Below are 9799 nucleotides of genomic sequence, written 5' to 3' on the forward strand. Positions count from 1 at the left end.
CTGGTGCTGCTGTAGCAGTAGTGTGGCCTTGGTGAGGCACTCACTCTTGCGGAGCCTCTGTTCTCCCACCCAATCCCCATCCTGTGCCATTCCCCACCGTGCGCACACGGCACAGGCTGGCCTGATGGACACTGGCGACATGAGGGGCAGCCATGGTTTTACTCACCTCTTCTTACCCTTTCTACCCCATCTTCTGGAGAAAGTCTTCCTGCAACCCCAGCCTCTTCCTAGAATGTTTTGTGTATTTTCTTTAACCAAACCATCAACCACAAACCAGAACTGAAGGGCTCCTCCCAGGGCACACCCCGTGTAGGGAAGGGAGGTGTGGTGGAGTCTCCTTGCTCCTGGCTGACACCTCTGTGCAGATTGTCTCCACCACATCAAATCCTGCACCAGTGGGCCTGTCGCTCCTTGTCACTATTTTGGCTCCCATCCGTGACCATCACACATTGCTCCCTTTGTCCTTGAGGCTTTTGGAATCTCCCTGGTTAGTTCTCCTGTTGCCGTTTCCCACATGCCTGTCAGCAAATGAATCACCTGGACCTGCTTTCCCTGGTAGTGGAGGCTGCCGGCCATGTTCACCCACCCCTCTGCCAAACCCGTGGTGGCCAAGTCCCTTGCTGTGCTTTTCAGGGTAGCACTGCACATGGCTCAGCCCACTGTCTCGGGTGCCTTCCTGTGTACCAGCTCCCAGCTAGTGGGCTCCAAGTGCTTCACCAGAGGCCCCTGCCCTCGCCGAGCTGTGTTCTCCCCAAAAGTCCTCTCTGTCCTGTGTGTCTCTCCCCACCCCTGCCCATATATGCAAGCGTTTCCATCCTTACAAGGCACCTTTCCTTGCCCTGCGTGACTTCCACCTGCTACCTGTCCCCTCCTACAGTCTTCACCCCCACCCTGGACTGTTTTCTCCCTACTGCGGCAGGGACCTGTGTCTATCATGGTGTGAAACTGCAGAGAAAGAGCACGGTAACCCCAGGGCCACAGCCACTGGAAATGTGCCATGCTTATTTTGATCTCTCTTCAGCTGGGGAGAGGACATCACTTTTTCCTGAAAATTCTCCCACCCCTTGCTGCCCTGGCTCCTGGCGAGCCACCTCCTGCCACGTCTTCCCATTGCCTACGTGTCCTTCTCATCAGCCTTAGATGCTTCATGCTCCTCTCCTGGCCTCAGTGCTGCTCCTTCCTGCAGCCTTCTCCTGGGCACGCCCACGTTTCCATCACCACCTTCCCACAGGAGGCTCCAGAGCTACTTCCGCCCTCTCCAGCCCAGCACGGACTTTTTCATCTGCCCACCCTTGTCCTGGTGCTGCTGTAGCAGTAGTGTGACCTTGGTAAGGCACTCACTCTTGCAGAGCCCCTGTACTCCGGTATTGCCCTGCCTTTTGGGGGCCTTTATTGAGACCAGAACCTAGGGCCTTTTGTTCTCAGCCCTTGTCTCCCTCCCCATGTGCTCCCCATCGAGTCAGTCCCAGGCCACTCATTGCTGACAGCCTCAGCGCCTCATTCTCTCCTCTCCATTTTTTCTCTAATATTCAGAAGCCTTCATCATGTCTTGCCTAGACTATTGCAATGCCCTCTTTTTAAAAATCCTCGGCTTTTTAATTGTATAACATATAGCAGGATCCAATCTAAATAAAACATAATCTCTGCCCTTGGGAAACTCATGGTAATGGCAGTAGATCGACTTGTAAATAGAACCACCCAAGGCGGTGGGCGAGATGCATCAGAGCAGCGCAGGTGGCATCTGTGGGACCACACGGCATCTCACTCAGGTGGTGTCTGTGGGACGGCACAGGTGCAGGGCGAGGCGGCGGCTCACACAGGTGGTGTCTGTGCCGAGTGCCCTCCTGGCAGGAGAGAGTGCTCGGTGAGAGACAGTGCAGGCCTGGCCCGTGCTTCTGTTCTACATGCTCTCCTTCCGCACATGCGCAGATTCCCATGGTCTGACTTATGTGGGCTTTGGAGGTTTGGGACATCTTGTGTACCTTGATGGGCATGTTTTTAGAGTCAGAACTGTATCACACTGTGTCGGGGAGAACTGCAAAAAAAAAAAAAAAAAACCCTGCACAATATTCACACAGGGGCAGCTTCTTTGACACTCGAGTGTCTCCCTGAGCTAAATGAAGCCTCACTTCAAATATACCTGAGTCCCGTCACAAAATCAGCTTTACCCAGGGAACACCCAGCACTTCCACGGTTTCTCCTGATACTTTATTTACATATGCAGAATTCTATAGTGTTAATCTGCACGCTCACAGTAACCAGACCGAAAACAGCACCTCAGAGTGAGGGCTAGATTTGGGGTCGGGTGTCCAGCCTGTGCCCTCCTGTCACCTTCCATGGTGCCCCCATGCCCTGCTCCTCAGCTTGTCACTAGGGAGTCAGCCTGCGGCTCCACTCCTGACCCGTGGAGCGTCCATCAGCTGCAGCCCGGCTATGTGTGCCCAGGTGCACGGCCTCCCTGCCTGTGCGTAACTCCCGCCCTGAGGACACACTAGCCCAGCAGGGGAGAATGGAGACCTTACTTTAGAAATGGTCACCAGGCAACGGCGTGCCCAGAGGTGTTGTGGAGCTGCTGTGATCATGCCAGGCTGAGTCGCGAAGCCTGGGTGGTCTTTGCAGCTCTTCCCATAGTTCACCGCAGACGGCCTTACCTTACTGTGGCCCAGTTCCCTCCACCCTAATGTGTGAACTGGTAGCGTGGAGTGTAGTCCACTAGAATCAAAGCCGTGAGAGGGCTTGTCACCACACCCCAGGTGCCCCCTTACCAGGCATGTTGGGTCCTTCATACACTGTCACTGAGTGAACGACGGGGCGTGGTCTGCTGGCCCTGCAGCCTGCACATATTCGGGGTGTGATGGGGCTTTCCCTTCTGTGCTCACCTATGTTCGTCTGTCTTTCAGGAGCCCAGCAGCCGGGGCCGCCCTATTACACTGACCCAGGAGGACCGGGGATGAACCCTGTCGGCAATTCCATGGCAATGGCTTTCCAGGTCCCACCCAACTCACCCCAGGGGAGTGTGGCCTGCCCACCCCCTCCAGCCTACTGCAACACGCCTCCGCCCCCGTACGAACAGGTAGTGAAGGCCAAGTAGCGGGGCGCCCACGTGCAAGAGGAGAGGCAGGAGAGGGCCTTTCCCTGGCCTTTCTGTCCCCGTCGATGTTCACTTCCAGGAATGGTCTCATGGGCTGCTAAGGGCAGTTCCTCTGATATCCTCACGGCAAGCACAGCTCTCTTTCAGGTTTTCCATGGAGGACAATATATGAACTCACACCGTGTCTCCTCTGTTGCTTCTGTTTCTGACGCAGTCTGTGCTCTCAGGTGGTAGTGTGGTGATAGTCCATGAGGGCTGATGTCCTTATGATGGCGTGACCAGATCTTCAGGAGAGAGACTGAGAGGAAGAAGGCAGTGCTGGAGGTGCAGGTGGCATGTGGAGGGGCCAGACCAAGCATCCCAGGCAAGCATCCTTCTGCCGGGTATTAATAGGAAGCCCCACGCCGGGCAGCTCAGCCAACGAAGCAGCAGCCGGCTGAGCTGAACCCAGCAGGTCGTCTGCTCCAGCCTGTCCTCTCGTCAGCCTTCCTCTTCCAGAAGCTGTTGGAGAGACATTCAGGAAGAGAGCAAGCCCCTTGTCATGTTTCTGTCTCTGTTCATATCCTAAAGATAGACTTCTCCTGTACCGCCAGGGAAGGGTAGCGCGTGCGGCTCTCACCGCACGATGGGGCCTAGAATCAGGCTCGCCTTGGAGGCCTGACAGTGATCTGACGTCCACTAAGCAAAGTTATTTAAATTCATGGGAAATCACTTCCTGCCCTAAACGAAGACATTGCATTTTGTGAGCTCTTGGTCTGATTTGAAGAAAGGACTGGTTACCCTTTCTTTCAGTGTGTTTATGGAAGTGTATGTAGAGCATCCTGCCCTTTGAGATCAGACTGGGTGTGTGTTTTCCAGTCTGATCTGATTCCAGTGGACATCACCGCCTCTCCAGGGCATTCTCAGGCCCGGGAGTCTCCTTTCCTCAGGCAGCTCCAGTGGTGGGTTCTGAAGGGCGCTTTCAAAGCAGGGGGCACATCTGGCTGGGAAGTCACTTGGACCCTTCCAGGGAGAGAGACCTGCTGAGGCGTCTCTCTGTGAGGTTGTATTGGGTCTAAGCGGGTATGTGCTGGGCTCCAAGGAGGAAGAGCTTGCTGGGAAAAGACATGACTGCTCTGACCATGTTGTTATAATTAGAATGAAGAAGATGTGGTTGGAAATGCACATTCCTGGATAGGAATCACAGCTCACCCCAGGATCTCACAGATAGTCTCCTGAGTAGTTGATGGCTAGCAGGGAGCTAGCTCTGTTCTGCCGCATATAGTGTTGATGTGTGAACCCTGACCTGTCCTGTGTGCTAAGAGCTATGCAGCTTAGCCAAGGCGCCTAGATTACTAGATGTGCTGTATCACGGGGAATGAGGTGGGGGTGCTTATTTTTTAATGAACTAATCAGAGCCTCTTGAGAAATTGTTACTCATTGAACTGGAGCATCAAGACATCTCACGGAAGTGGATGCGGAGTGGTTTGGTGTCCGTGCTTTTCACTCTGAGGACATTGAATTGGAGAACCTTCTGGGGAATTTTGTGGGAAACACTTGGGAACAAAACAGACACCCTGGGAATGCAGTTGCAAGCACAGATGCTGCCACCAGTGTCTCTGACCACCCTGGTGTGACTGCTGACTGCCAGGGTGGTACCTCCCATGCTGCAGGCCTGCATCTAAATGAGACAACAAAGCACAATATTCACTGTTTACAATCAAGACAACTACGTGGGTCCAAACACTCCTCTTTCTCCAGGTCGTTTGTTTTGCATTTTTAATGTTGGTTTCTCCCTTTATTTTTTGTAATGAAAAAGCACACTAAGAGCTGCCTCTGGAATTGGGTACAGCCCAATAGGCACCCAAAGGTCCGTGACTAAATTCATTTATCTTTTTGATAGCAAATGATGTCAAGAGACAGTGATGGTTAGGGCTCAACAATTTTGTATTCCCATGTTTGTGTGAGACAGATTTTGTTTTCCCTTGAACTTGATTAGAATTGTGCTACTGTGAACACTGATCCTGCCTATGGAAGTCCCACTTCGGTGACATTTCCTGGCCATTCTTGTTTCCATTGTGTAGATGGTGGGTTGTACCCACCTCCTGGAGTGAGACAGCTCCTGGTGTGTGGAATTCCTGGAGCGTCCGTGGTTCAGAGTAAACTTGAAGCAGATCTGTGCATGCTTTTCCTCTGCGACAATTGGCTCATTTCTCTTTTTTGTTCTCTTTTGATAGGATACTGTTTCCTATGTGTGCAAAATAAAAATAAATTTGGGCATGTGCTTTGATTGTTTTTTGGGGGAGTGGAAGGAGGGTGGAGATGAAGTTTCTAATGAGGAAGGGTGTACAGCAGATCCTTGGTTCAGTGGGTGGGGTGGGGTGGGTGGAGGATGCGCCTGGTCTCAGGGGAACCAGAAACTAGATGTTTTGAGAATGTAAGATACAAGCTATGGAGACAGTTGTCCCCAGTGGGTAGGAAGACAGAAGCATCACTAAAGTAATGTTCTGTTGATATTGTTAGTTAACCTTGAGCTAGGACTGTTTTTCACAGGTTGGAGGAGCCTTCATTTTAAAACACAGCTCTGCTTGGTCAGAAATAACACTTCTCTCACAGATGCTACCGAAGGGTGTAGCTGCTACAGTTAAACTGCATTTTAATAATTTATTTTTTATTTTTTGTTTTAGAGATTGAGTCTCACTATGTTGCCCAGGCTGGCCTCAAACTGCTGGCCTCAAGTGATTCTCCTACCCCAGCCTCTCAAGCTGTATTTTAGATACATCACTAATTGACATAATGTTCGCAAAGAAGCATTTTCCATTTTGCTTCCTTTTTTTGTTTGTTTTTTAGAGACAGGATCTTGTTCTGTCGCCCAGCCTGGCATGCAGTGGTTCAATCATAGCTCACTGCAGCCTCAAACCTCTAGGCTCAAGCAATCCTCCCTCTTCCCAAATCTGTGGGATTACAGGCATGAGCCACAGTGTTTGGTTGATTTTTGCCTTCTTAAAGCATGAGTCCTAGAGTGTGGTCCCTCCCCTAAAAGTCTTCTGTAGAACTTTTGGGGACCACAATTGTGTCCATCCCTGGGAGACTGGCAGTGCACACCAGTGTATTGAACAGTCTGAGAAGCATCTTCATGCTGTTTAATCCAGCACTCCCCCGCATTAGTAGGCCATACAGTTCTTTTCCTTGTAGCAGGCAGTGCTGGCAGTAAGCACACCACTTCTGCCCACCCCATATTCGAGGACGGCTGCCCTGAAAGGCAGAACAAAGAAAGGGCAGCAATGCTTCCAGCTCTGGTATTCTGCACCCTTGCAGCTGGGCCTTTATTAAAGTGCTGTTCTCAGGCAGGGTGCCGACAAATCCACTGACTACTTGGCACTGTGTGTGGTTTTTGAAAGTCTGTTTGATTTTTTTTAGAATATATTTTGCATCTGTTTTCACCTTTAAGAGGCAACTGCAAATGACCTATTTTTATGATAAAACTAACTCAGAGTACAGATGCGGCCCCACTGATGGAAACCGCTTTTGAGGCTTTGAGGTTGTAGATGACAGTCATCTAAAAACACCAGCTTCTCAAACAGATCAGCTCCAGGCCTGGCCTGAGCCTGAGGAGCCCCTAGGAAGTTAGAGATTTTCAAGCTCAGAGGGCTCAGAAGAGGCCCAGTGGTTTTCATGCTGCATTAACCCGAAGGCTTCCCAACAATCGTCCAGGGGTTCCTCAAATGCTCGACTACAAAATAAAATGTTATTTGACCACTTCTAGGTATTTTGTCCTGAAAAATTTAAAGCATACAGAAAAGCTGAAAAAAATTACCGTGAACACTCATAAACCCACTACCTAGATTCCACAACTATTTATATACTATAAAAACTAGTATGCTTTAAAAGAAAAAACTAATGTACCTTTTCTAACACTTTATATACTGTATTTTAAAGCATTGATAGTCACTTTGATCCTAGAATAAGGTAAAAATTAGTTTATCCTCAAATACTGTGACCTTCCCCTCCCTTTTCGTTGATCCTAAGCACAATTCCAGTCAAATCCTTCAGACATTGAGGTCTGACCCGCCCATCTTAGCAGAAAAACCTTATCTTCCCTCCTGTCCCATGACACCCTGGGGATTCACTCCGCCCTTAGGCCACAGACCTGTCTCCACATTGATGTCATTGACAGCCACTCCTCTGGGGTCCCCTGCATGCTTACCTGCAGCTGCAGCTGACCCGGCCCCACCCAGGCACTTCCAGAGGGGTTCCATCCTGGGTCACCTGCTGGGCCTATCCTCCAGCCCATCCCATAGTTGCAATACAGTTGCTCATCCAAACACTTTCACGTCCCTCCGAGCTGTGTCTGCCACCAGAAACCATGACCATTGATCCATCTGATGAGTTTCCAGACCATTGCACCCCCGCTGGGAAGGGCCAGGCCTCAGCCTTTCCTTGGAAGCTCCTTGGTGCCTCTGCAATTTGCCCACTTCCTCTTGGGGCAGCCAGCACTGCCACCATGGGCCACTTAGAGGGGAAGATGGGAGCTGTGAGCTCCAAAGACCCCATCACATTCTCTCCTCTCCTCAGGACCTTCTTTTTTTTTTTTTTTGAGACGGAGTCTTGCTGTTGCCAGGCTGGAGTACAGTGATGCAATCTCGGCTCACTGCAACCTCCACCTCCCGGGTTCAAGGGATTCTCCTGCCTCAGCCTCCTGAGTAGTTGGGACTACAGGCACATGCCACCACACTCAGCTAATTTTTGTATTTTTAGTAGAGATGGGGTGTCACCATATTGGTCAGGATGGTCTTGGTCTCTTGACCTCGTGATCCGCCCATCTCGGCCTCCCAAAGTGCTGGGATTACAGGCGTGAGCCACTGCCCCTGGCCAGGGCCTTTTTCTCTGATTAAAAAATGTTTTAGTTACTCTTCAGCACTTAAGTATGTATTCTGAAAAAGAAAATACCAGTTTAGCTTGTTTTATATACTGGAATCCTGCTGTCAGTTTTACCTGATAGAAGGGATATATTACAGGAACAAGTTTGATGGATACTAATCTCATCCAGGACCTCGTCATGTGGACAGGAATTAAGTCAGAAGAGACTGAGCAGCTCACCTGATGTCACAGCCACCTATGGGGAAGAAGACTTCACCTGGCCAGCTTCCTCCAGTGAAATGGAAGCAGAGGTCGTTTACAAGGCAAATGTCATGACTTGAGATGCAAACTGAATGCTCACTTTTATCTGTCCTTCCCAGATATCACTGAACTTCAAAAAATCTATAACAGGCCAAAAACAAAAAGTGTTGAGTAATTTTTGAAATAGGAGAGGTGGCTTGACTGATGGGGAAGCAGATCTAAGGAGATAGAAGTTGAACTGTACACAGAAGGTGGCTGGGGAGGGAGGAGCTGTTTCTCAGAGAGGCTTCACATTGAGGCCAGCAGGTGCAGAGAGCAGAGGGGCCGTGGCAGGGACCGGGGAGATCGACCAGTGGCCATTGTGTGAATAGCTGTACCGGGGACCAGAGGTCTCCTTCCTGACTCCCTCCTGCCCCTCACCCCATGTGCACAGAGCAGCTGGCTGCAGGAATTAATGGCCCAGAGCTTGTCTTCTCACAAAGGGGTGCCTTACATCTGGGGTTCCCAACCCTCAGGCTGCAGACTGGTACTGATCTGTGGCCTGTTAGGAACTGGGTCGTACAGCAGGAGGTGAGTGGCAAGCGAGCGTTACCACCTGAGCTCTGCCTCCTGTGTGATCAGCAGTGGTATTAGATTCCCATAGGAATGTGAGCCCTGTTGTGAACTGTGCAGGAGAGAGGTCTAGGTTGCATGGTCCTTATGAGAATCTAATGCCTGATGATCTGAGGTGGAAGTTTCATTCTGAAATCATCCCCACCACCCCTTGGTCCATGGAAAAATAGCCTTCTACAAAACCAGTCCCTGATGCCAAAAAAGCTTGGGACCATGCTTTACATGGTAAGGCTCCTGGCATGGGTGAGGCAGGCTGTTGGCATCACTACCTAATTTTAAGTGTTTTGAACATTTTCTAATTTATCAATTAAAATGTTCATAGTTGGGCCAGGCACAGTGGCTCACACTTGTAATCCCAGCACTTTGGGAGGCTAAGACAGGAGGATAACTTGAATCCAAGAGTTTGAGACCAGCCTGGGCAACATAGTGACATCTCATCTCTTTTTTAAAAAATAAAAGAGTAAAATGTCTCTGATAAAACAGACTTTAAACCATCAGAGATCAAAAGAGACAAGGTCATTACATAATGGTAAAGGGGTCAATTCATCAGGAGGAGCTAACCTAAATATATATGCACCCAATACAGGAGCACCCAGATTCATAAAGCAAGTCCTTAGAGACTTACAAAGAGACTTAGACTCCCATACAATAATAATAGGATACTTTAACACCCCACTGTCAGCATTAGACAGATCAACGAGACAAAGTTAATAAGGATATCCAGGAATTGAACTCAACTCTGCAACAAGCGGACCTAATAGAGATCTACAGAACTCTCCACCCCAAATCAACAGAATATACATTCTTCTCAGCATGACATCACACTTATTCCAAAATTGACCACATAGTTGGAAGTAAAGCATTCTTCAGCAAATGTAAAAGAACAGAAATTATAACGAACCGTCTCTGAGACCACAGTGCAATTAAACTAGAACTCAGGACTAAGAAACTCAATCAAAACCGCTCAACTACATGGAAACTGAACAACCTGCTCCT

The 9799-nt window shown here is 49.7% G+C and overlaps 1 protein-coding gene across 5 annotated transcripts in view; it reads left to right on the plus strand.

Annotated features, from left to right (window-relative positions):
* VOPP1 (vesicular, overexpressed in cancer, prosurvival protein 1) overlaps nucleotides 1-5353 on the plus strand; it is a 104234-nt gene extending 98881 nt beyond the window's left edge. For all 5 annotated transcript variants that reach the window (XR_001004537.1, XR_001004535.1, XR_001004536.1 and 2 more), the window contains exon 5: nucleotides 2901-5353. Coding sequence is in view for 2 of the 5 variants with exons in the window: in XM_011966768.1 (XP_011822158.1) it covers nucleotides 2901-3091 (191 nt within the window). In the remaining 3 variants the exon portion in view is untranslated. The remainder of the gene's footprint in view (nucleotides 1-2900) is intronic.
* The last annotated feature ends 4446 nt before the right edge of the window (nucleotides 5354-9799 follow it).

Source organism: Mandrillus leucophaeus, unplaced genomic scaffold (assembly GCF_000951045.1).
Source record: "Mandrillus leucophaeus isolate KB7577 unplaced genomic scaffold, Mleu.le_1.0 Scaffold772, whole genome shotgun sequence".
Classification (NCBI taxonomy): Eukaryota; Metazoa; Chordata; class Mammalia; order Primates; family Cercopithecidae; genus Mandrillus; species Mandrillus leucophaeus.